Consider the following 27,829-nt stretch of genomic DNA (forward strand, 5'->3'; position numbering starts at 1 on the left):
TCCAACCCTCCCCAGCCAGCACCCCCCTCCTGCAGCCTGGTCCAGGGGCTCGGGGCCACACCAACCACCTCACCCTGCTCACAGTCTGTATTTGCGGCGCCCACAAGCCCCAGACTCAGGACAGACACACCCATGGGCCAGACATCGCCTTACGAACCAGGGATGGTGGCTGCTTCCCTGGGACACCTCAGCCAATGGAATCACACCCAGTCCTGGCTCAGATCCGCAGTAGCACATCTGACACGTGCCCTCAATCCCTCTCTACCCCGTGACCCATAAGCAGCCTGCTGGCACCGACACACAGCCATAAGCCAAACCAACTTCTGAGAAAAACATTCCCTGGCCATACAAAACAAATGTATTTGGCCCATCAGAGAATGCACGATTGTTTGTGAAAAGAGATACAGTACCCAAGAGACACCTCTCTCTCCGTCTGACTCGGGAGCACTTTTAACATAAAATTTTGGTTGACGCTAGGTGTGTTCTAACCCTCAGGATTACACTCTTTTCACAAAGAGTCACAGAATGTAAAAGACAGAGGGACCCCAAAGACCAAGTAGTCTAACGCACCCATTTAACAGATGGGGAAACTGAGGCTCCAACAGGGTCCAAACCGCCTACTTCTGTACTCCCAGAGTCCCACCTTGCTCTGCTTGGACACTGCACCCGCCTGCTGTATTAGCATGGACTATTTACAAACTGTCACCCACACCAGACCATGAGTTCCCTGTGACCAGGGTGTTATCTCTTTTGTGTCTGCAGATCCAGCATCTCCCACAGGACGAGGCATGCATCTGTGCTCCGTAAACAACCAGTGAACGAACAAGTGACCCAGAGAGGTATCCCAGAGCCACAAAGTTGGGCAAACAGAGCTGACTGAGTCTGGACCCCTGGCTTCCCGCTCTCTTCGGACTGAATGCGGTGCTAGATAACTGGGTGAAGAAACACAAAACTCAGAATGGCAAGACCAGTATGCTGTGTGCTGCAGGGTTAGGGCACTGGCCTGGAGGCCACACCTGCTTCCAGCCCTGCCTCTGACACTGGTGTATGGGTCATGTGACCATATGAACAGCCCACTCTGAATGGAGGAGAAACAAGTCTCACCTTGCCTGCCTGCCTGCCAGTACCAGAGCAAGGAGAGAGAAGGAAAGTGCCCGTGCGCTGAGGACAAGGCACCAGTGGGACTGAGCTCCCCAACGACGCCTCGTCTCCCTGATCCCCCGGCTCATTATTTCTCCCGTAGCTCTGGGAAGCAGCAAGAATAGACACCATCAGCCCACTGCACATCGGGAAAACAAGGTACCAAGAGGCTGTTCCAGTCCCTGCAGTGTCCCTGGAAGCCCGGGTGATTGCTCCTGCTCGAACAACTGCCCCAGGGGCAGGGAAGGTTTCCAGGAGTGCCTGCCCCCAGGCAAGCAACAGCGGCCAATCCCACATCCCACATCTCGCTGGGCGGCAACTCCTGGCTGTGAACCGCCAAGTCCACAGCCAGTCCCTGGATGCCACAGGGAAGTACCAGCTGTGGACCATCCCATGCCTTGGGACAGAAGGACAAAAGTCCAAAGAAGCTCAGAAGGCCAAGTAAAAAATAACCAAAAAAGAACCACATCCTACAGCCTAGAAATCACCGCAGACACCATTACCTGGTTTACCAATTCTCCTTGGAAGGAACATTATTAACAGCAGATGGGGGAGGAGGGGGACAGCTTTAGTCCCCACCTGCCCCAGGCCTGAGATGGGGAGCCTCTCGTTCTCCTCTTCCCAGCACGGCCATCTTGGGTCCTTCCCACCGATGGACTGATTTATCTATCCCTCAGGCAACTAGAGCAAGTAGATAAAACCTTGGTTTCTAAACCCCAGACCAATGACCAAAGGCTTTTGTACAGGGAGCCATGGGATGGAAGACGGTACAGAACCGCGATGCCCCTCCATACGCACCTCTGTACAGTGGTTAGCAACTCTCTTCACAAACTGCGTATCTGAACCGTAGGCTGTGTGTCTAAGGACATGTGCGCACATCCACAGTGATCAGATACCTGCAGGGGTGGTCAGTACCCCAGCGGGGTTAGCAGTATGAGTTCCAGACCCACCTGCCTGCTGGGAATCCCAGCTCAAACACGGTCTGAGTGACTCAGGGCACCTTCCTTAACCTCTCTGTGCCTCACTTTCCTCTCCCATAAAAGAGGGATAATAAAAGTACCTACCTCCCAGGGTTTTTGTGAGGATGAAATGAGATAACATTTGGCACAATGCTTGGCATACAATAAAAGCTCCATTTTCCCCCAGCACAATGTTAATAGGGTTGCCTCTGGGATTCTGTGTGCCTTTCCTTTTTCTTCTTCATTAATTGAATTTTCTACATGAATGTGCATGCTTTATTGTCAGCAAAGAATAAAGCGCTTTTTTTTTTGAGATGGGGTAGGAAGAACAACTCATAATCCCAAGTAACCCTTTCCTCGAAACACACAGTACTAAAGCAGCCTTCTCATTGCCAGGCTGTTTGGCGGGGGGGGTGGGGGGGATCTTTTTTTTTTTAATGTTTGGGGGTTTGTTTTTTTTGTTTTTTGGGGTTTTTTTTTTTGTTGTTGTTGTTGTTGTTGAGAGAAAGTGCACAAGGGAGGAGCAGAGAGAGGGGGAGAGAGAATCCCAAGCAGGCTCTGCACTGTCAGCACAAAGCCCGATGCAGGGTTCAAACTCATGAACTGTGAGATCATGACCTGAGCCAAAATCAAGGGTCGGACACTTAACCGACTGAGCCATCCAGGTGCCCCTGGAGGATCTTCTTTAGGGCAGGAAGCTTACTGCCTAAGGCAGGCCCCGACTTTTCTGCTCCCTGACTCTCACTATACCTCTTCTCTAGCCAGCGCATCCAGTAAGACTCAGGCCTGACCTTGTGCCAGAAGCTCCTCCTGTGGGCGCACACTGCAACCTTCCTCTCCGGGAACACCACCTGTCCTCACTTCTGTCCCCTCCTCGTTGGCACTTGCCCCGCAAGCGCAAGCTGGTCTTATACCAGTCTCTGACAGTCCCCGGGAGGATGAGCTTATCAATCCTCCCCCACCTCCTCCATGGACAGTCTTGAAGGGAGAGCCACCTCCTTCCATTGCAGTTTCAAAGAACTTACCCAAATCTCCTCTCGGATCCTCATGACAACTTTATGGACTGGGGATGAAGGGTTCAGGGAAAGGAGGGAATGAAACAGACTCACAGCTGGACTTAAAACCAGTCCAACCAATGCCAACCAAGGACTCATTCCCAGTGCTGAGGGAGACGTACAGCAGGCCCTCGGCTAACAGACCCTCGGGTCAACTGAGTGGCCCAGCCCCTTAAGGGCAGAACAACAGTGGCCACCATGGCACCTCTCTCTGCTCTCTCCCTTCCACGTCCTGTCACCCATATCCCTTCTCTTCCCTCTTCAGGATTTCCCTCCTCCCCTGGCTGGGCTTTGGTCCTTGGTAGCCCCACTGCAGCAATCAACCCTTCTGAGGGTGTCCAGAGCTAAGAAGGCCAGTGACCCCACACCAAAAGGGGAGAGGGGAGGAGGAGGTTCTGAGCTTTGTAGAAGACACTATCAGTTTTTCTCTGTTTTATGTCAAATGACCTATAACCCTCCAGGCAATGGTATATTTGAGCCCTGGGTACTTAAAAGAATTTAGCAGGACAGTTCAAAATGTCCAGACTCGGAGGTGTCAGATTTCATAAACCAAAGAAATTCAGAACACATATGCAGACCTCAACACTGGAATACTGGAAAGGTCTCTCTGATGTTCAGACACAGATTCTGTAAAAAAGAAGAGGGTGCATCTCTCCCGGGCCCCTCCCAAGTTTCAAGAATTCTAAGACCGCCTAGGGGATATCAATGAATATGGTTTATGTACACATCCACAGTACAGCACTGTGTTCTAACAAACATATGTCAATCACGGATAATCAAGTGTATAATCCAGGGTTTTTTTTAAATAACGCTAGCCTAACAACCAAATGCGTGTTTATTATATTTAGGACAACCAGGAAGACTTGGAAGAGACCATGTAGTAGAACATACTATATACGCCAGCCTGGAATTCAGGTTTGGTAATGGTGATGTGTCACGTAGATGCATGGCCTGCTTCACACATGACACACGCATCAGTGCTTCGGGGCGAAGTGTCCTGATGCCCGCCATTTTTTGTCCAAGCAAATCGGTAAAAAAAAAAATTGTACTTGAATATAGAACGTGACAGAATGAAAAAAGCAAAGACGGCAGGCTGTTACCCACTGGTGAATCTAGGCGAAGACCATACAAATGTTTATTGCACTGTTCTCACAACTGTTCTGTGCATCAGAAAATTTGCAAAACAAAGTATCAGGGGGTAAAAATAGTACCATTAAGAAATTTGTTTTGAGGGGCGCCTGGGTGGCGCAGTCGGTTGAGCGTCCGACTTCAGCCAGGTCACGATCTCGCAGTCCGTGAGTTCGAGCCCCGCGTCAGGCTCTGGGCTGATGGCTCAGAGCCTGGAGCCTGTTTCCAATTCTGTGTCTCCCTCTCTCTCTGCCCCTCCCCCGTTCATGCTCTGTCTCTCTCTGTCCCCCAAAAAATATAAATAAACGTTGAAAAAAAAATTAAAAAAAAAAAAGAAATTTGTTTTGAAACAGAAAAATAGGTTGGGGCACCTGGGTGGCTCAGTCGGTTGAGTATCTGACTTTGGCTCAGGTCATGATTTCACTGTTTGTGAGTTCAAGCCCTGCATCGGGCTCTGTGCTGACAGCTCAGAGCCTGGAGCCTGCTTCGGATTCTGTCTCCCTGGCTCTCTGCCCCTCCTGTGCTCACACTCTGTCTGTCTCTCCCTCTCTCTCTCACAAAAATAAACTTAAAACACACACACACACACACACACACACACACAGAAAAATAGGAAGAAAAATAAAATGCCTCTTGATGCCACTGACCACTGCCTACACAACACTTTAAATTGTTGCTACTTAATCATTGATTTAAAAAGAGGTGAATAATGCTGCACGTGTCGCAGCTATGTTTTACCTACCCCAGAGGGAAAATACCCTGAGAGCATTTTTTCTCTTAACAAATGAATGTTTAAGCAAATAAATAATACATAAAGAAAAAAGTCTATTATACCATTTTTTAGTAGTACAATGAATTAAAAAAAGAAGAAAGAAAAAAAGATTTGATTCCCAAAATGAGGGCCTGTCCAAAGATAGGTGACATGGGGAAGAAGCTTGGTAATATTTTACCAAAATATTCTGGTCCCCTTGCCTGTGGGTCACCTGAAGGCTCCGGAACTTCCAGGCAGGGCTCTCCTCTCCCTCTCCGCTGCCCACAGGTGGTACAGCCATCCTGGGATTGCCCAGAGAGCCTCAGGAGCCCTGTGACCACCTCCCTGGGGTCCAGGGTCATGGTCCCACCCAAGCCCACTCCCAGCCACGCCAGCTGGGAAGCAGCACCTACCTCCCCAGACTCACAGGTCCTCGAGGAGCCAAACAGCCTCCTGCATCAGCGACGTCGAGCCACGGCTGCCAGCTCAGCCACAGTGGCCCTGCGCTTCCCCCCTCAACCTGGCACCCCCACCAGCCTAGCCTCAGTCTCCTCGTCTCCACCTTGCCCCACCACACTTCTGTCTGCAGTTCCAGGGGACTTTGTTTTTCTCAGAGAGGAAGGGAGACAAAGGAAAGCAAATCTTGTTGAATTGCTCGTTAGGATTTTAAGACCCGTCCCCAGAGGCAGACGGGGGCAGAGGTGCCATCTGAGGAGGGCAGTCCCGGCAGCAGGAGGGAAAGGACCAGAGGGGAGCAAAAGGAGAGGCAGAGGCACCCAGCAGCAGGGGCTGGGAGCACCTGCACGGAGCTCACCAGGGCCTGGTGATTAAAGCCAGCAAGGGGCCGCTCCTCCTGCCAACGGAGTTATCTTTTAATCCAACCCCCAGATGACACCATCTGGCACCAGCCCAGGAGCAGCTCCTGAGGGCACACGAGTCACGAGGCTGGGCCCTGGGTCTCTCCTTTCAGGCTGGGGCTTGCTCCTTGTTCCCGAGGAAGCAGGGCCCCTGCCCCTCCAAGGCCTGGCTGCTGACAGGCCCGTGCACGCCTGGGAGGGTGAGGCGGTAGGTGAGGAAGTACAGGAAGCTGCCGCACTCTGTAGGCCACCAAACGCTACACGCAAAGACTGGACAAAGGAAGGCACTGGTCACTGAGCATGCTGGCATCATGCCGGGATGAGGCAGCGATCTTAGGATCTCCTTTCCATCCAGATGTGGCAACGAGGTTTGCGGCGCAAGAACAGCTGCTATCAGCGGGCTGTGACGGGTTGCCTGGGATTCACGGCAAGAGGAATTCCGTGGGCAGGCTCGGCCAGCAAGACCACTCGGTACCGCCCCAGACCTGCCACCCCTCCATGCACTCTGACAACCCATGGACCAGCCTGGAGTTAGTGCCACCTGCAAGGCTGATTTCCGACAGCCAGCAGTCATTCGGGATATGGTAGCAACACTCTCTAAGACACGATGGGTTTATTCCCACCCCCATGCAAGGGGCTGTCTCTGTGCCTGCATCTATGAAGGATGTGGGGGAAGGAGGTGTGGGGGAGGTGGGGACACCAATCCGGATGTCTGGAGGCTGCCAGGGACGGGGGGAGGGGGGGGTGGGTAGGGCAGCCCCTCTCCTTAGGAGGTGCAGACCCGCCTTCCCCGACGCGTGCGGCAGCCCTGGCACACAGCCATCCAGGCCCTCCAGGACTTGGGAGCATACCACCTCCAAAGGCAACCATCCCATCACTGCCCAGCTCTTTGTGCCCAGCGCGCTTCCTTGTGGGCAACTACAACCTACCACCAGGAACTGGGAGCCAAAAACTCCAAACCTAACAGCTGCTCCAGTTCCCACCACAGCTCAGTGGATATGCCCTCTAGATTCCAACCACCAGGGGTGAAATCCGACTAACTAGCCTGCTGGGACTCTGGGCAAGTAACTTCCCCTCTCTGTGCCTCAGTTCCCTCATCTACAAAATGAGGATGTGCCGCGCCTGGGTGGCTCAGTTGGTTAAGCGTCTGACTCTGGATTTCGGCTTGGGTCATGATCTCACGATTCGTGAGATTGAGCCCCGAATCAGGCTCTGTGCGCTGGCAGATTCTCTCTCTCAACTCTCTCTCTGCCCCTCCCCTGCTCTCGCTCTCTCTCTCTCTCCCCCTGCCTCTCTCTCTTTCAAAATAAATAAACTTAATTTTAATAAAATAAAATAAAATAAAATAAAATAAAATAAAATAAAATAAAATAAAATAAAATAAAACAAAATACAATGAGGACAATAATAGCCCCTCATCTGGTGGTTGGGATGAGCCCATAAGCTCCCTATCACACACCCAAAGTGGTCAGTAAATGTGTATGCGACTATGGCTATACTATGGTTGCCACCATGCTAACCATCACTATCATGGCCTGTTCTGCAGACTCGAGCCCAGCCTTACGACACTCATCCCACTTTCTCATGACCAGACTCAAGTCCCACAAGTATCCAGTTCTGTAGTTTCCCTTAGCGCTAACCAGCTCCCTGGGGACACATTCCAAACCCTACCCTCTCCTGGCAAAGTCTCTGCCCAGAGCTCGGGCAGGGCATCCCAGCAGCCCACTGCAGCTGGTAGACAAGAAATTCAGCAGGAGACCATGTGGGGCAGGATTCTTCTCACCCGTCCTGGTCTTGGCCCATGGCTCTAGCCTCACCACCCAAGACCCCAAAAGTATCCTCCACCAGAATAACACACAAACAGGGTGGCTGGGTGGCTCAGTCGGCTAAGTGTCTGATTCTTGATTTCAGCTCAGGTCATGATCTCATGGTTAGTGAGACTGAGCCCCTCGTCGGGCTCTGCGCTGGCATCTCAGAGCCTGTTTGGGATTCTCTCTCTTTCTGCCCCTCCCCCACTCGTTCACGCACGTGCACACATTCTCTCAAAATAAAGAAACTTTAAAAAAAAACATAAAACACATAAACACCCAAGTAAACAGATATAATCTTATTAACCTTGTGTTCCACAACCTTCCATGGCTCCTTTGGCCTACTAGGATAAAGCCAAAAAGTCCCACCTTAGCATTGCAAGGAAGGAAATAAACATTTATGGAGCATGTGATCCTGTGCCAAGTTCTGGGCTACATACTTTATGTGTATTACACACTTAATAATTTCCTCCAAGGTTGGTCTGATTACTGCATCTCATAGGGGAGGAAGTCAAGGCTCCAAAATATTAAGCACCTTGCCTAAGCCAAAGAGCTGAGAAGCGTCAGAAGCAGACTTATAGGCCAGGTCCATGGCCCGGCCCCTGCCTCCTCCAGACCCTCCCTGACCACCCAATCACCACGGTGCCCACGATTACCCAGCAGGCCTGGCTCCTTCTTGACTCGATGCTCTTTCTTTCCCTGCCTGGAAGGCACCTATCCAACATTTGACAACTTCTACTCAGCTCTTTTGCCCAGCTGTCCAGTTACATCCTCCATGAGACGGCCCTCAGCCCGACTCTCCCTTCCATCAGACAAAATCAGTCCCTTGCTTGGCTATGCTTCATAGCACAGTCTCTAACCACATTAGAGCACAATTTAGCAATCCCCAAGCTGGCAGTGTTGCTCCCTGCTTCCTAACGTAGATCATTTATTTTGACACCACCACAGCTCAGCGTGTTTGCTTGAGTAAGTGAATGAATGATCTCCCTTCTAGATTTACGGACCAGGAAACAGAGGACAGTCAGAGGTGGACCTGGCTTTTGCAGGGACAACTGGTAAACAGCCTGTCTAGGGTAACCTGCTGGAGATTATACACGGCAAAGCAGTTTATCCTTAGCTGGGGACCGCTTGGGCAACCCATAGGGACTGCCAACTCCAGTGTTAGGACGCAGCACATCCACACGGGGACCCTGTGGTCAAAGGCAGCATTAGGGACTCCTGGGACCATACTGCTGGGGAGTGACCTCCCTGCCTTCTCCACCACCATCCTCCCTGGGGCTCTGCCCTGGGCCTCTTGGCACTCTTGCCGGTGGACACAGGAGGCAGCAATCCAAGGGCAGAAGCGGTTCCTCTCTGCCGACCGGGACAGAAAGACACCAGTGCCTGGAGGGGGCCTCAGCTGGCAGCACCCTGCTCCAACAGTTTATCAGTCCCAGGTCCCCTTGGGGAAGAGGCGGAAAGAGGAGCTCTGCGTCCTGACCCATTTTTCCCAGAGCTCCCTTCCCGGATCTGGCCTGGCCCAGTAAGATCCTGCTCACCTGTGACATCAGTAAGAGAAACACACACACATGTATTCACATAGAGAGTATTTCGGCTCATCAAAACCACTCTGAGACACCCACTTTACAGGTAAGGAAAAGGGTGCCCAGAGGTAGGTCCTCGAACTGGCTCTTCTGGCTCTGAGGCCTGGCCGTGCACTGAGTGGAAGGGTCTCCTGTATGTTGAAACATACAGATGTGGAGACCAGCCCACTCCCAGATTCTGTTTCAGGAGGCCTGGGGTGGGGCCCTGGAGTCTCATTTTTCAGGAGCTTCCCAGGTGATTCTAAAGAAGACAGCCAAAACCACACCCAGAGAACCTAGGAGTGACTCAGTGCCATCAGCCTACCAATGTGTATCAACAGCCCCCCAAAACACCCACACCCTTTTACCCAAAAGAGTCACCACTTCCAGAAACTTATCCTGAAGAAATAAAAAAGTACACAAATATCTATGCATAGGGATATTCACTAAAGCATGATTTATACTGAAAAATGGGAAATCTCTGAATCTCCAGCCGGGGGGAACTGGTGATACACTTCATAATAGGGTAATACTTGCAACCATTAAAGATGATTCCTTTCGTACTCTTAAAAGAAAAAAAAGGGGGCGCCTGGGTGGCTCAGTTGGTTAAGCGTCTGACTTCGGCTCGGGTCATGATCTTGCGGTTTATGAGTTTGAGCCCCACGTCGGGCTCTGTGCTGACAGCTCAGAGCCTGGAGCCTGCTTCGGTTTCTGTGTCTTCCTCTCTCTCTGCCCCTCCCCTGCTTGTGCTCTGTCTGTCTGTCTCTCTCTCTCTCAAAAATAAACATTAAAAAACAATTTAAAAAAAAAAGAAAAGAAAAAAATGTACATAGGTTAATTCCAGCTGGTAAGATGACCTATAAACGTATTTTCCTTTTGATTATCTACCTTTTCTAAACTCTTGACCATACATACGGCTAATTATATTTTTTTAACCAAGTAACTTTTCTGTTTTAATTATCAGCATGAACCCTAAAATTTAAAGCCCCATTCAGTCAGAACAGGAAGGACTGCAGGAAGCATCTATTCCAACCATGAACATGACAGAACTCTTTCTATCTTGCCTGAAGTTCTACTTGAATACTTCTAGCAGCCAGGAGGTCAACCTTTTCCCTAAAGCAGCACCTTCTGGCAATTAAAAAGTTATTCCTAAACAGGATTCTACCTTCCTAAAGCCAAAATCCCCAGTCTCTCTATACAGTTGGTAGGAGCTGGCATCATATGATCAATAAACACATGGAACAGAGCTGTTTTTCAATGAACTGACTTACAGGATAACTGCCCATACTTTCCCACTATGACCAAGATGAGAGTGTGGGGTTTTGCAAACATTGTTCACAATGCCAAGTTTAAAGCAAGCATTGCTCACCTCTTACTCCTCACAATTACCTAGATGATTATTAAAACACCTGCGTCCCTACTGAGTCCACTGTTCCATGAACAGCCGCCCCTATCCAGTGGCCTAGTACCAGGATGGATAACTCTTCACCGAGGCCAGTTTTGGGTGAACCATCTGCTGGAGGTTGCCAGCTCCACGAAGATACACAGATGCTGCACCACCAGAAACTGAGCAATCGAGCACAACCGAGAGAGCAGGCAACAGGCCCTTCCCTCAAAGACAGCAGCCTGGAGGAAAAGTGATGTTCTTTCCTCCCTCGCTTGATTTCCTCTTATTGCCATTTCCCTGCCCATTCTCCTCCCCCACATCCACAAGCAACTGTTCTTTTGTGTTTATCTTGTGTTCTTGCAAAATGGGTATCATCTGTATGATTAATTTACATAATAGCACCGCATCATCCACCTTACTCTATTTCTTTCTCATTGAACGCTATGCTTTAGGATCGATTCCACTGCCACGAGTGTCTCACCAGCCATTTGCAACTACTGCAGAGGACCCACCGCTGCACCCACCAGCTCCCCCAAGGACAGATGCCACCCCACAGGGCACTGCAGTGAACCTAAACCTGTCCCCTCAGGGACCTGTGTGAGAAGCTGGGCGATCTCCACCCAGGAGGGGAACTGCAGGGTCACGGCTTTGTGGGAGCCCTGCCGGAGGTTTCAGGATGGCCACATCAGCAGGGGTAACCTCCTGCACCCCCAACACTCTGCTGTGCACGGACAGCATCCAGCTTTCTAGTTGCTGCCAGCCTAAGAGGTGGAAAGGGACAGAGTTCACAGTGGATTCTTAACAAACCTGCCAGAACCACACTTGCTAAGAGAATAGCAAGAAAGGCATTTGCTACTGTGAGCGTCAACAGCGCTGAATGGAAACAAATGCTCATTAATAAAAATCTCCATGGGGAGACCTCACTGCCTTGAGCTGTCACAGACTGCCGAAGCACAAACATCACGCACTGGCTTACAAAATGCTGTGGATTCGCCTGGTCTGCTCGGTTGGCAGAGGTTCCTCCCAAGGAAGCCAACTGTTCAGAAGTGGGCAGCAACAGAGCCCAGCTATCACGACACTCCACTTTTTTATCTGCAGTCACACGGTCCTACTACTGATGATGATTATGCACGGCTCCTCCCATGTGTGACTCCCCATGTGATCTGACAGCACCTGAAGCAGTCTATACCTGTTCAATGAGTCTTGGCAAGGTCAAATCGCTCTAAAGGTTGCCAAACACTTATTCTGATCTCTGTGCTAACTTCATCACAGATCAGGAACCAAGAGTTTACAGACCGGCACTGGTCTGGAGACCACACCCTGAGTGTGGGATAGTGTGGGGAAACAAACCAAACCAACCTGCCCTGGAAGTCAGTTTAAGGTGGCACTTAAACAGCCATGGGACAGGGTCACTAATAACAACGTAAAGAACAGCCGCTGCTTACATAGGGCTGTGTGCCAGGCACTACTCTAAACAATTTACAAACAGTAAATCCTTTACTCCTTACTATACAAGGTACGATTTCTATCCTCATTTCACAGGTGAGAAAACTGAGGCACAGAGAGGGAAAGTGACTTGCCCAGAGTTTGAACTCAATACTTGGCTCAGATACAGGCTCTTAACCATTCTTCTGAACTAACGCCCAAAGGGACATGGCCTCCCCAACCTGTTCCCTCATTTGTCAGGTGGAATAAGCACCCCCCCACAAGGGGTTGCTAATGAGATGAAATGAGACCATAAAAAATAACAGACAAAGCATCCTGTGCAATAGAAACGTGAACCATCTGCACAGCACACAACCACCTACGTGCACACTTTCGCACCAGCTCTCAGAAGGAGGCGGTGTCACGGACCCCATCAGACAGACAAGGATGAGGCCTAGAGAGGCTATGTGAACAGGCCAGGGGGCACAGCTAGAGACCAGTGGTCGCTCATTACCCTTAACCACCTCATTCCTTAATCACCCCTGTCTCCTCCCCAAAGAGCAGGCCAGCACATGAGACAGCAATCCCTACACTACTCACGAGCTGACTTCTAAATATCCCAGCCGTTAACTCTCAGACTTGCACCTTAGGAAACATTTGACTTTTCAGTCCCGCTAACAGATCACAGAAAGCCAATCACACATCTCCAGGGATTCTGCAAAGGCTGCTGGGCCTATTCCCCTCACCCCATCCTCCTCTGGCAGTGCACCCTCCCACCCCAGGCCAACGCTACCCATTCCTCTCTCTCCAGCCCCATGCTCAAGGCATCTCATGGAGAACCGATCACAGGAAGAACGACTGGAAGCAGCAACCAGGCCTGCCTTGTGCCTCCCAGGGCCTGGTTGGCCTGGACTCATCTTCCCAGTGCCTGCTGAGTGCACACCCCAAGCAGAAGCCCGGAATTCCCGTAAAGACCCACCATTCACAGAATGGATTCTCCTCCGAGTCTCCTGCCCCTGCCCCGCGTCCCGCCTTCACGGGGGCCCGCACACCTCCTTGTGCCTCCCCAGCACCCATCCAGCCTGTCGGCCATCTGCCCACACCCAGCTCGCTGTACACTCCCCTCTCTTTGAGGCAGCCTCATCTGCTCTGGGGGATGTGCCCTGCTGGACGGCTGCTCCCTCACGCTGGGGCTCTCCAATGAGACACTAAACTCCTAGTGGGCAGGAAGCATCTTCTTCGTCATTCTGAGGATCTTACAGCTTTTTACAAACAAAAACCCATGCCATTTGCTTGAAACCACCAAATGGAAGGTGAGGAACAGGAAGTCAATAAGCCGGGCTGATAACTTTCTGGCATTCCTAAAAGCTCCATGACAGAGCAACAGAGAAGAAAAACCTTCGATGAACGATAGGATATATACTGCAGCTAAAAGGAGTGTTTGGTACAAGTCTGTGGAGCCATTCACGGAGGATGCTAAGGGTTTTCTCACCTTTTCACACTCAGCACTTAGCAGAGCACTGACCAGGGACATGCTGCACGGATGATGGGTGGGCAGATGGATGGATGGACCCCCTGGTAAAATCTGAGTCTGAATCTGGGCTCCACCCTAAAGCCAGGTGACCTCACACAAGACGACACTGTGGCCATGTCCAGTGAGTTTTCACGAGGAGCCTTGAAATGAGGGGGGCTGACGGAAGAACAAGCTTACACGAAATTCCACAATCTGGCACAGAAAGTAAGGACAACTGTTCACTGCTTTGCTCCCTCCCGCTGGGTTCATAAAATGGGAGAGAAAATAGGACAGGATTTGAGTTATAAAGGCAGTCCGCCATTTCCTATCAGAAATGAGCTGGGTGAACAGAAAGGCATATATACATACTCGCACACACATAGACCCTAAATTCTAAGCTGCTTCAGGTTCAGCTGTATTTTTTTCCATAGAAAGACCCAGAACTAGCACATTTTAGTTTTATCTACTTTCTTGCTTCTTCCTATATCCAGCTCCCACCAATGTTAGGCATGAAGGTAGGTCCCAACTCAGCGTCCACAGGCCTCTACCCTCTTATCTTTGTTGACAACTTTCTCCTCTGGGGCAAGAGGCTCGGTGGCGTCATTTTCCTGCTTGAACTCTGTCCTGTGACTAAGCAATAAGAAGCTACAGCACTGGAGGTTTTTGCTGTGTCACAAAAAGAATGAGGCAAGGAGGTATCTCCTGCCAATACCAAACCCATTCTCTGACTCAGCACTAAATTTAGATGTCATGCCCTACGTCTACATCCAGACAGTCCCCCGTGTGACAGGTGCTGAATGAATGAGTGTTGCGGCAAGAAGTGTCCAAGGCTCAGGACACAGACAACTCAATGGGGACCTGCACCGGATGGGCTGGAGTACACACAACAAATGCAGTCTTTATAAAGAAACTGACAAGGACTCCGAAGCCTGCCCAGCCTCGCAGCAGCTGGTGGCCCGGAGCAAAGCCAGCGAGCCTCTCTTGGCCCAGTCTGCCCATCTGTAGAACATAAACATCAGTCGCACAGACTGGTAAAGGCTGTTCTCAATGGTCAGGAATGAGAAGCTAGAGCACAGCTCCTCGAACTGAGACACCTGCTTCTGGCTCTCCCTCGCTGGAAAGCCGGTGCTTGCAAAGCCAGGCCAGATCAGGAAAAACCAGCTAAGGTTCCCTCAACTCCCCACCCAGCCTATGGCTGACAGAGATGCCTTGGAAGGAGCCCCCACCTGGGAGGACATCTGGGTCCTGTGTTCAGCTCTGCCAGTGGCATGCTATAAGATCCTGGTGGAGTCCCTTTGTGTCTATGGACTGCTGTTGCTCATTTACAAAATACGCTGTTTGGGCAAAGTAGTCTCCAAGACCCTTCCCAACTGTGACATTCAACAATCATAAGCTGCTTAAGAAATACAAACAGAAAAAGAAAGTTCTGGTCAGATAAGAAAAAAAGGCTACTCTGGGTAAGAATAGAGATTATCGGGAATATTGAAAAGGTCATTACAGGGATGCCCGGGTGGCTCAGTCGGTTAAGCATCCAACTCTTGATTTTGGCTCAGGTCACGATCTCACAGTTCATGAGATCAAGCCCACATTGGGCTGTATGCTGACAGCAAGGGACCTGCTTGGGATTCTCTCTCTCTCGCTCTCTCTCTTCCCCCCTTCCAGCTCGTGCTTGCTCGCGTGCTCTCCCTCTCTTGAAATAAATATTTAAAAAAAAAAAAAAAAAGGTGATTGTAACTTTTTAAAGCATGACTTCTTACATCACAATATAAAAATAAAATTTTCTTTCCAATTGTTCTCACATCACTCCCCATTGGCTGGACAGATTTTCACATGTGGACAGCAGACTCACAACGGTCAAAATGATGTCTCAGAAGACTCATCTGGGGATCCCAGGCCATGGTAAGGAGTCAGACAGGTACCATCCAGACAAGCAACCTGAGGCTGACTCAGAAAGAGGCCTGAGAGACACATCACACCTAGAAAAACACTGTGGGCAGAGAGAACACGCACTGGCTGGAGACGGCCACCAAGGCAGCAGCTCAGGGTTGTGGCTGATTACCTCGGAAGCTGCTGCTTCACACACAGGCGGCGGGCGCAGGGACTCCGCCTGCAGGATGCATATCAGCAGGGGCTTATTCATGCACGCAGCAACCTTAACAGTTCCCTTATGCAATGTAGGGGTAATGCCAGCTAGTGACAATATAAACGAACAAGCAAACAAAAGAATAAGAAGAATTTTTCAAAAACGGCACTCACTTCCCACCACAAGGGACCCCAACGGATGGGGTTGCACTGTGCTCCTAACCACAGTACTGTCTGGGATAGCAGAGAGCGTGGTTTGTTTTTTTTTGTTGTTGTTTTATATCAGCCGCATTGTGGTCATTTGTCATTTTTGAGAGCATGGGTCATCCCAAAAGGAAACCTACAAAGGTAAACAGAGGAAGCAGACAAAGACAAGAGTATCTCCTGGAAACATAGCTGTCACTGATGGCAGCCTCTGGGTCCCAGCTGTGACTCGCCAGCCCAGCTCAGCTGAGGCAAAGGAAGGTGGCTCTTCTCTTTCTCCACATGGGGAGCATCTTGAAACAAAAGCATCCCAACAAGTGGTTTTCAAGCTGTGTTCCGTGAACCCTGGAGAACCTCACGCACCTCTGCAGAGGGGCCTGGGGGAGGCCACAAGGAAAACCGGCACGCTCCAGGCCTCCACGCACACTCACCACTTTTGTCTGTCACTTTTCGTCTGCTTTACACAGCTGGCTTTCACGTACAAGTCCACTCAATGAAAAGAGCCCTACAGCTTAAAATCAAAATTTAAGGGGCGCCTGGGTGGCTCCATCCGTTAAGCATCCAACTCTTGGTTTTGGCTCAGGTCATGATCTCACAGTTCCTGAGGTTCCACACTAACGGTGTGGAGCCTGCTTCGTATTCTCTGTTTCCCTCTCTCTCAGCCCCTCCCCTGCTCGTTCTCTCTCTCTCTCTCAAAATAAATAAATAAAACTTTTTAAAAAAATTGAAGTCATAATAAACATTTACACTTCCTATGTTTTCATTTAATTGTCTGTAACAGCCCCATGAGGAAACTGAGGCCAAAGAGCTTTATGGTTGGACTCCACAGCCCATTCTCTTAGTAACCACCCTGTGGTTACCCTATGTGGACTCTCCAGGAAGAGATCTAGAACAGTCGACGCCATGGCTGGATGGCACTGGCAGGCTCTTTCTTAAGCAAAAGACCAGAGGCAGGGAAGCTGCCGGGGATTATGAAAGAGACTCAGAAGGCAGACATCAACTAAATGCAACGTGTGAACCTTATTAAAATCCTCACTTGAACAAACCATCCATAAAAAGGCATCTCTCTTTTCTTTTAATGTTTATTTATTTGAGAGAGAGCACAAGAGCGCGAGAGCGAAAGAGTATGGGTGGGGGAGGGGAGGAGAGAGAGCGGGAGAGAGAGAATCCCAAGCTGGCTCCGCACTGTCAGAGCAGAGCCCGATGTGGGGCTCGATCCCACGAACCCTGAGGTCGTGACGTGAGCCGAAATCAAGAGTGGGATGCTCAACCGACTAAGCCACCTAGGAGCCCCAAAAAAGGCGTTTCTGAGACCAGGAAAACCGAGTATCAAGTGAGTAGGAGACGACATTGAATTATCATGAATATTGTTGGTTGTAAAAATGGTCTTCGGGTTATATTTCTTTAAAAGGCCTTATTAACTGTTAGAGCATTTATAGGGAAGCGGTACACTGTCTAGAGCTTGTTTTACATTACTGAGGAAAGCAAAAGTTGTTGGGAGAGTGGAGCATGCTTTACATTACACGCTCCGTCCCTGTGTGTGTTTGAAAGATGTGTAATATGGGGGCACCTGGATGGCTCAATCGGTTAAGTATCTGACTTCAGCTCAGGTCATGATTTCGCAGTCTGTGGGTTCAAGCCCCGTGTCAAGCTCTGTGCTGACAGCTCAGGGCCTGGAGCCTGCTTGGGATTCTGTGTCTCCCTCTCTCTCTGCCCCTCCCCGGCTCACACTCTGCCTCTCTCTCTCTCTCTTAAAAATAAAAAACTCTTTAAAAATTTAGAAAAAGAAAGATGTGTAATATAAAGTTTAAAAGGAAAGGAGGGAAGGGGCAGGTCCCTCCTTAAGTCAAACTCAGTTCTACTTCCCAATATCTTTAACCTGTCAGACCATGTTTAGCTCTCTGGTGTCCAGAAGAATCAGGTCTCACCACTGCCCTGTATCCATTTGAAAACAGGTATCCAAGCCCCTCTAAGTCTCCTTTCCTCCAAAATAAGCTATTCCCACAGTCCTTGTGAAGCCAGTGGCAATGCCCTCCTCCAAATGTAGGCTCCATGGGGCACCTGGGTGGCTCAGCTGGTTAAGTGTCTGACTTCGGCTCAGGTCATGATCTCATGGTTCATGGGTTCAAGCCCCTCCTTGGGGTTGTCAGTGAGGGGCTTGCTTGGGATTCTCTCTCTCTCCCTCTTTGCCCCTCCCCGACTCGTGCTTTCTCTCTTTCTCAAAAATAAAATAAATAAACTTTAAAAACAAATGTAGGCTCCAGGACCAAAGCAACCGTGAAAGTGTGCCCTGAGCAGCCCAAGGAGATGGGCCTCCTGGTCCGTGCACACTCTAGACTTCCCCTGACTCCAGGAAGGGCATGGGCCCTATGATACCTCCTGACTCCCAGCCCAGGTGGGACACTGGCTCTCAAGGACAGGACTCTCCCAAGAGCAGCAGCAGCTCCAGTAGCTTGCCCTCACCTCACATAAATCGCCTCAGTCCTCACCAAAGCCCTGGGAGAATACTATTAGCCTTTTTACAGGTAAGGAGAAAGAAGGCCCAGAGAGGGTAGGCAATTTGCTGAAGTCCCACAGCCTAAGATGGAAGAGCCAGGATTTAAATCCCAGTCTGTGGGAGGCCCCAAGACCAGTTCGTGACACCCAGCCGTCTCCAGTCTTATGGCCTTCCTCCCTGGCCCCAAACCTACTACCGATGCTTGAGCCACCTGGCTCATTCCTCTGTGTCAACGGTCTTTCCAGAAATGACGTAGCACTCTCAGGGCAGAGACTATCTTCCTGCTCCCCAGTCCAGTACCAACGGTTAGCCAGTCCCGGACCTGCAGGTGTCACACCACCAGGACAGATCACACATGCTCACCAGGTGGCCCCGGAAACCCTGACTGGGGACCAAAGCCCAAGCCTACTCACTCAGACCCAAAGAAGACCACAAGACAGGGCGCCGGGCCAGCTCAGTCAGTGGAGCGTGTGATTCTTGATCTCGGGGTCATGAATTCAAGCCCCATGCTGTGTGTGGAGCCCATTGGAAAAAGTAAAATAAAATAAAAATATTCAAAATAAAATAAAAATATTCAAAATATTCAAAAATATTCAAAAATAGCGTCTGGGTGGCTCAGTCGGTTAAGCGTCAGACTTTGGCTCAGGTCATGATCTCACGGTCCGTGAGTTCAAGCCCCGCTTTGGGCTCTGTGCTGTCAGTTCAGAGCCTGGAGCCTGCTTTGGATTCTGTGTCTCCCTCTCTCTCTGCCCCGCCCCCACTCACGTTCTGTCTCTCAAAAATGAATAGTCGTTAAAAAAAAAAAACAACTAAAAAAAAATATTTAAAATAAAACAGACCTAAAGAAGACCACAAGACGGGGGGCACCTGGCTGGCTCAACTGATGGAGCATGCGACTCTTGGCCTCAAGGTTGTAAGTTCAAGCCCCATATTGGGCATAGAACTTACTTAAAAAAAAAAAAAAAAAGACGACAATGACCACAAGAGGTTTAACCATCTGAAAGAACAGCCATCATGAAGTCAAACTTCATTCTTGTCGAGCCACACTGGAGAAATGGAGGCCCAGAGAGGTCAGGGTTCACACCACTTCAACATCTTCTGGTCCCAGATTCTACGGCATATCTAAGTTATCCACACATCCAAAAGATCTGGCCCCAGAATCGCACATGCCTACGTCAGCTGGTACTGGAGTTTAGGAGATGAGGAAGTTCAAGGTCCGGCACCCCAAGAGAGAGAGAACGGGGAGAAAGTTTGAAAAAAAAAAGATGGCGTACACTGATGTTCCAGCTCCGTGCACTAATGCTAAATTTTCCAGAAAGTACGCTTCTCAGAATTCTGATGTCGCAAGATGCTCAATGAAAAAAGATGTTGTGGTCAAATCCGTTCGGGAAACACTGCATGGTGAACCCACTCCAGTGAAATCTCCAAGCATACTGGCCTATTAGGGCTCTCAAGAGGCTCCCAGTAAGGGAGCCTGTATGACCTGCTCAAACCAGCACTGCTCAAATGCTTTGACCACAGAACCCTCTCGTCAAGTAACACCACTAACATCCCACCAGGCCAGTGCTAAGAAGACGTTTCCTTGGGAAATGCTGACCTAGGCCTTTTGAAAGAAAATCTTGCTAGCCATTACCCTGGATCCAAGACTGAGAAAGCAAACTAAACCAACCCAGAGTGGGGTAAGGAGAAAGTGTGCACAAAGCAGAAATAACAAACATACTTCAAGGCCTTTGGGGATGGAGATATTAGTACTGGAAACGAGACGGAGATGCGTGAACACCCTTCAGCTGCCAGATGTGAATGTTGCTGGGATTGTAGTTAACTTCTGGCCTCAAAAGTCAGACACAACTACTGAAACTGAAATCTTTCTTTAAAGTCCAAAGAAACTGTCCTGAACTTTCCAAAGTAGGCTGCAGGCAAAAATCTACAAGTTTTAGAAGAAAAAAGGAAAGAAAATGTTGGAACTTGGACTCCAACCAGGCCATTCATCCTTGAGTCAAGATGCTTGGACCTTATGGATTTCATAATTAAAACTCAAAGCAAACAGGACAGTTCCTCAAAAAAAAAAAAAAAAAAAAAAAAAAAACACACAATCAAATGTAGAATTACCAGTATATATATCCCCAAAAGACTGAAAGCAGGGACTCCAAGAGGTATTTGTACATCAACTTTGATAGCAGCTTTATTCACAAAGCCAAAGGGTGGAAGCAACTCAAATGTCCACTGACAGATGAATGGATAAATAAAATGTGGTCTATCCATGCAATGAAATATTATTCAGTCATACAAAGGAAGGAAATTCTGACATTTGCTACAACATCAGATGCTACAAAGGCAGATGCTTAACCGACTGGGCCACCCTCTGTGCAGACTGATAAGCAGCTCAGCCCCCTTGCTCTATGCCCAATTTTTCTGTGGCTCACGCCTTCCCAAGTTTACAGAAATTACTGAAGAGCCCCCTTGTACTGGTCTGCAGAATATATAAGTGGCTGGAACAAGGTAGGGGGCAAAAAAACAAAGAAACCTAAGACAAACATTTCCCCTAGTCTGCTCACTTTTTCAGGAAATATAAAGCCAGAGTATCAAAAAAATCACTCAACCCTAACACTAAATCAGAAAATAGTAACCATGGTACAGACCTAGAAGAAGCCTCAGAATCTAGTTTCCTAATCCAAGTTTCCTTGGACCTAATACCACCTTGGCAGTGCTGAGAATCCCACTGGACTGAGCAAGCCCTTACTTTGTCAATGCTAAACTTCTAGTTTGACTGCTACATTGGAAAAACCCCCAAGCACCAGGTGGCTAAGAAGCTCATCCAAGGTCAAGATGTCGCACAGTTAGAAGCAGATCCCTATCCAGGTCTCTTTCGAGGACACCAAGCTGATATTCAAATTCTGAGTGTGAAAAGGAAAGGTCTCTCCAATCCCTCAACAGCCAATGTGGGCACTCCACATGGCTCCTGGCAGCCAGCCCCACCGTGCTGATACCTGATGGGTAACCTTGGGAACTTCAGACATCAATGTCACACCACCTGCTTCCATCACAGACGTACTGTGGGTGGTGACATCCGTGTGTGCATCTGGGACTCACTCTAGCCTTCCTACACTCCCACAACCTTCTGTCACCGCGAAGTCACCACTTATAAACGCATTTCGGAAGAGAACCTGGACTTACGCAGGACACACCATTCATTCTACACACAACAGACTACTCATCCATTCAACAGAAATTTACTGAACACCTATCTTGGGCTAGGCTCTATTCTAGGCATCAGGAATACAACAGTGAATTCAGAGAGATTATATTCTACTCTTGATGACCCACAGCCACGGTAAACACAGCTCTAGCACAGTTTACAAGGAGCTCTCAGAAAAATCAGGAGAATGCCAGGTTTCTGGTCCTAAGGCTGCTTCCAGGCTATATTGCTCGCCACAATAACAAAATAACTTCGTGCTGATTGTCAAATAGCATAGTGAAGCAGTTATTGTTTCATTTGTTTTGTAGAGTAGGAGATAAGCTGAACTGCTCTGCTCAAAGTCTAAAACTTAGTAAAAGATGGCCACCTTGCCCCACCCCACTCCAGTGATGACCTCGCCTGCGAGTTGCATCATCATACAAAGATGGGACCACCTATGGTGGATATTCATCTGATGTTTTAGCCACACCAACACCCTCCCTTTGGAGAACCACTTCCCCCCCGTCGAAAGAACCATGATACTGTACGGGCTGCCAGTGACAGCATCCCATCACCCTACTCTATTCATTGTGTCAGCTGCTGAGCCAGTCTTAGTCCCCTAGCCCTGGCCACAGTGACTGGGCCTGACATGGACAGAGACCCTAGTCTGGCCACACAGAACCCATCCATAAGATGTTCTGCCTGGGCTGATTAGATTGAGCTCCCTTTAGTCTCTGGCCAGGGGCCATGAAGATGAAATCCTTGGGGTCCTGAGACCATGCTCCAGGCCCACAGGAAAAGCATCACATTCGGGGATCAATCACCCCAAGGCTGGTTTCTCCCATCCATCCCAAGCTCTTGGAATACTATACAATAAATTTCTCTTTTCTGCTTACTTTCAAGTTCCTCCACCACTTCCTCTCAAATAACACAGTTAAAAGAACCAAAAGAAAATCTACAATGGTTGGAACTTTTACTTATGTCTCCGTCCCTGCTGACCCTCCAGGCTGGAGTAGATGAAGACGATGTAGCTGGTACCTGAAGAGAGCAGATAGAGAACAAAAGGCCCAGGAAATCTCTAATGAATAATAAACAATCCACACCTGACAAGTGGCAGTCACCAGCTCTCATCCTGCTGGAAAAGCCTGGCAAGCTAGTCCTTTAAAAAAAAAAAAAAAAAAAAAAAAAATTCCTCCTGCTTTAACTTCTGACAAGTGCACAGTGTCTAAATTCGTAGTGCCATCCAAACCCTTCGCTCAGCCTAGCCATCGCAGTCCCTCCGGATCCCCTATCCACCCAGAGCCTGTGCCGCCTTCTGCTCAGGCTGGTCTCATTTCCACAATCTGAACCAGCACGTCCTCCTCCTTTGCCTCTGCACGTCCACACGGCCTCTCTGACACCCAGCTTGAGCCCCAGTCCCTCCTCGAAGGCCTTTGTCCAGCAGCCATCGCTGTCTCCAGTCTCTTGCCTCTGGGGAAGCCAAGTCAGCAGCTCGCTAGGATGCTGCAGAGAAGGCACACAGAGGGGATGAGAAGGAAACTTGCATCTCTGAGCACACAGGAGCAGCTACCAAGTTCTGCCACTTCTGTCCCATAAGAGACGCCTGGGGTGACGTGGTTTGAGAAGACCTTCACGTTTGGGTGGTACTTAGAGCCACTAGAGGTAGATGAGAGTATTCAGGGAAAGTATGTGCTAATCAGTGTTTTAAAAGGAAGAAAAAGCCTACCTGTGTCTACATCACTCAATTGATCTATCGCATAATGTCACTCTCCTGAGTGACCCATTCCCCCAACTAGGTGGCAAGCTGCGGGCTGGAATTACATCCTACCCACCCCTGTCTCCATCTGCAGTGCAGCCCCACCTGGGGAGAGCACAGGACCAGGCACTTCCATCCTCCCCAATTACATTCCTCCCTCCCAGTGGCTGAGACAGGCAGCCTAGCACCCTTAGCCCCATCTCACAGATGAAGACATTGAGGCTTCCGGCCAGGAAAGGACCCTCACTCCAGGGACAGGCAGTCAAAGGTCTTCAAGCGAGAAAACCGAGGTGTCAGTAACTGAAGCAAAGAGAAACAAATGACAAAGGACCGAGCAGGTTCTGAATGACCAAACAAGATCCTGGTACACCTGCAGAAAAAACATGAGACACCTGAGCCATTCCAAGAACAAGAGTCCTCCCTCTTACTACCACTGCCAGCAGGGACAAAGGTGATCACCTCTTCCTCACAGATCCATGTATTGGGACAGGAAAGGCTTCATAATTCCAGAGTTTCCGAATGTAAGAGATGGCCTGAAATTGTACTGAGGGGGCCTAATCAGGTGACAGGAAAAACACCCCAACACGGAACCAGGAGCACTGAGCTTAGTCTCGACTCAGCCTCCTTTCTGCCCCTTTCTGCAACTTCTGACCTGTCCTCAAACCATAGAGATGTGAGTGCGGAACCCAGTGCAATGCAAATAAGGCACCACCACCCCCATCTCCCTGGGGTTGCTACAGAATTAAGTGAGACATGGAAGTATGCAGTGAGATTTGAAATGCTGAGCAGCAAGGTACCATCAACCCTGGAATAGGAATGTCCCTGCCCCCGAAATAAAACAACATGGTATGCTTGTTAGTCATCTTCATACCCCAGGTCTGAGCACGGTGGGTTATAAATGTCTGGGGCTCTGAGCATGAGCCCATGGTTGGCTCACCTACCCAGGACCTCCCAGGCTAGTTTCGCCCTGGGCTCCAGGCCCTTGTGGGGAGCTACCAGCCATCATTTGCCTGCAGTGGACCAAAATCCCAGCGCACAGGTGCCAGCCAGGGAATGGGCATTCTGGACCAGGGGCCCACAAAGGGTGCGGAAACCACCAGGAAAGTCCCTAACTGGATGATGGCAGCACCTGCAAAGTAGACATGACAAACGGCTGCCCCTTGATGCTGTGGATCCTTGGAAGGCAGCTGGTTTGTCTCTCGGGCTCTCGCAAGGGCCTTGCACAGAGGCTGACTACAGGCAGAGCCATGGACCTGCGTGCCTACGGAAAGATGCCTCCAGCCCTGTACTGAGCTTTGCCCCAGAAGAAGAGCTCGCTGGCTAAAAGAGAGAAAAAAAAAGTTGGAAAACCAGTGCACAATAACTCATCCTTTACAAAGGTCCCAACGCTACTGTTTATTTGCACACCACATCACCCCTCCCCAGAAGCTCTACTTTGCCATACCAAATGCTGCCCTAATTTTTCTCTAAAGCGTTAACTAAAATGAACATAACTTTCCCCCCGACAACTATTTTCCTGAGGCTTGCATGACCCTCTGGAAAGCCACAGAATTCTGCTCTGTGGTAAAACTAGGGTCTTCAATCACTGCCCTCAGGAGGAAAACCCAAACCATATTCCATCCTTTCCTCAGAGGTCAGGACCAGCTCCTACAACCTCAGCCCAAGCGAGGCCCCACCTCCTCTGCCAGGCACAGAGCAGGGGGAACTAACTAATGGCAATCCGTCCAACTATTCCAGAGATTAAAGCTAGCACTGATTCAAACACATCCCAGGGAGGACGTGGGTCTGCACTCTAACTTATGCACTTCCTTGACAAACTTTCTCCTTCAAAAATAGAAAGATGAAAGCAATTAAGGAGAAAAACAATTACCACAGTGAGAGTTCCCTGTCTCTCTATCCTCATGGACACATGTGACAGCCCTCCTCAGCATCCTCCAAACCACCATCCCAGGAGACTGGGTTTGCCCAGCGACTCAAATACGACCAAAACTGGGGGGACAGAATGCAGGCTTGAGGGATATAAATGCTAGAGTCAGAAATCCCAAAGTGGAGACAGAGGACCACCGATGAAATGATGTACACTGTGTGACCAGCAGCTTATTCCTTGTATATCAGTTTCCTCCACTACAAGATGTGAGGTTGAGATGGCTAATATACACTGCAGCTCTAACCAGGAACAGCTTATAAAATCACCCCCTTAATAAGTGAGGCTTTTAACAGCCAAATAAATGGGTTTCATCAGCCTCTGGACTACAGTTACTCAGGGCGGCTTTGTCAGCCCTCTCCGTTCACTCTTAAAACAAGGACAAGACATAGAAAAGGTGGGATTTGCCACTTTCGGGCTCTGAACGTGTTAAACAAAACGATAGGTCATAATTGAAAACTCCTGGTGCCTAATACTGTGAGCATTTTAACCACTCCAAGCCAGAGTTTTCTGTCTGGCAAAGTAATAATAAGTAGACAGCTCACAGAATGGTAACAATAAATGTAATAAGGCAGAGTGCCTGCCACAACAGTAGGTGCCTAATAAATGCAGGTTCTCTTCCTTCCTCAGTGCTGTGCCTTTTTCCTCGAGCTTCTGTCTAAAAGGCTGGCTTTCCACATTCCCCAACCAGGCCAGGCCTATCATTTATCACAAACACCCAGTAGTACCCCCTCTCCCCCCCACACACACACACAGGAATACTCACAAATCCATCACCCAAGGGCACCAGCCACCAGCCTTCCCTCCTCAGGCAGCTCAGCACCGCCAGGGAGGGATCTGAGCCCCAGCAGCCACTACTAGGATTTTCCCATGGTGCAATGCAACTTCCCCAACTTTTCCAGGCCCACAGTTTCCAAAGAAACCTAGCAGGCATTGTGCATAATCAAGCACAAGTCTGGGCGAGCAAACAGACTGAGCTCTGGGCAAAGGGAGCAGAGAGAGCCAGAAAGTGAAACGGCACCAGTTATCATCAAACGGGGTGGCAGGGACCAGAATTCAGGAGGACCAGTCCTGGCCCAATTTCCATTCTTCTAGACCGTATCACCGATTAAAAGCTAGCAGAGACTCCAAAATGACTGGTGGATGATGAAGAGCCTTAGGAGAGACTGCCGGACATCCCTCCGAGGTCGCCCCGCGGCTGGACCTGCTGGTCTCGGGAGCACCCCGATGCCGTGGCACCCGGAGAGTCAAGGCCCACAGTGCCGGGCATTGTTCACAGCGACAGGAGGGGACTGAGGGAGGAGGTGCGAAGTAGAGGACCACGCAGGGGCCCCCTCCCCAGACCCGCTAAGGGAGGGAAGGCTCCACCCGCGCGGCCGGCGCCAGGTGGATGAGTGGCCCTAGCGAGTTCCCCCGACTCAGAGCTGCAAAGAGAGATGGTGGAAAGCGGTCCGAGAGGCCGGGCCGCGGGGGTCTGCCACTCACCGGCGCCCTCGGAGGGCTGTGGCGGCCCGACGACGCCGTTCAGGTAGAGAATGGGCAGCAGGTGAGGCTGCGTCTTCTCCAGCGCCGCCCGCAGGTCCTGGAAGTGGTCCCGCTCCTTGGCCAGCAGCAGCTTGAGCAGCAGCTCCGCCTTGGCGCCTCCCGCCTCCTCGTCCAGTTGCCGCCGCTCGCCAGGGCTCAGCGCTCCCGCGGCCTCGAGCAGCCCGAGCACGGCCTCCACCTCGGTCATGGCCTGGGCCAGGCTCTGCTGACACTGGGCGAGCAGCTCCCGGCGCTGGGGCTCCATGGTGGCTGGCCGCCCCGCCCCGCGGACGGCTCCGGCTCCCCGAGGCCGGCGGGCGGGCGGGCGCGCGCGGGCGGGCGGGCAGACGGCGGCGGCGAGTGGCCTCGGGCGGCGGGCGCTCGGTTGCAGCCCTAGCGCGCCCGGGGCCGCGGGGCCGCGGGGGCCATGGGCCGGAGCCTGGCGGGCTGGGGGCCCGGGCGGCGAGCAGCGCTCAGCAGCGGCCGCCTCCCGGGCTCAGGAGCGCAGCCATGTTGGCTGCGGCGGCGGCGGGACTGGAAGAGGAGGAGGAGGAGGAGACGGAGGAGGAGAAGGAGGAGGCGGAGGAGGGGACGGCGGCCGGGGCGCGCCCCGAGGCCGGGCTCCAGCCGGGCATGCTCCCCCGCCCCCTCCGCGCGCGCCGCCCGCCGCTCCCTCGCCGGCCCCGCGAGAGATCGCGCCCCGGCTCCGGGGCCCCGCGCCGCCCCCCAAACTAGACCACAACTCCGCGGGGAAAGTCGCCGGCGCCGCGCTCGCCGGGCCCCCGACGGCTCGGGCCCGGCTCGGCGGCCGCCCCGGCCCGGCTCACCGGGGCCCCGCCGCCGCCGCCGCCGCCGCCGCCGGGTCAGCCAAGGCCCGAGCCCCGCCGCCGCCGCCGCCGCCGCCGCCGCCGCCGCCTCCCGTCCCTCCGCCCTCTCCCCTCCCCCGCGGTCCCTCCGTGCGCCCGGGAGGCCGGCCCCGAAGGGATGGCGAAGGGGAGGGGAGGGGTCCCCGCCTCCCCGCCTCCCCGCCTCCCCGCCCCCGGCCCGCCCGGGAGGCGGGGACGCCGCGCTCGCCCGCTCGC

General features: G+C 51.0%; 1 protein-coding gene across 4 annotated transcripts in view; it reads right to left on the bottom strand.

Moving 5' to 3' along the window:
• The window catches only part of DLG5 (discs large MAGUK scaffold protein 5), a 130,346-nt gene extending 102,802 nt beyond the window's left edge, over positions 1-27,544 (bottom strand). For 2 of the 4 annotated variants that reach the window (XM_045437793.1, XM_045437791.1), the window contains exon 1: positions 26,709-27,541. In XM_045437793.1, coding sequence (XP_045293749.1) covers positions 26,709-27,012 — 304 coding nt within the window. In that variant the 5' untranslated portion in view covers positions 27,013-27,541. Of the gene's footprint in view, positions 1-26,708 lie in introns of all 4 variants that reach the window. The other 2 variants (XM_045437792.1, XM_045437794.1) reach the window with 2 other exon arrangements.
• Positions 27,545-27,829: the final 285 nt, after the last annotated feature.

This window comes from Leopardus geoffroyi, chromosome D2 (genome assembly GCF_018350155.1).
Source record: "Leopardus geoffroyi isolate Oge1 chromosome D2, O.geoffroyi_Oge1_pat1.0, whole genome shotgun sequence".
Lineage (NCBI taxonomy): Eukaryota > Metazoa > Chordata > Mammalia > Carnivora > Felidae > Leopardus > Leopardus geoffroyi.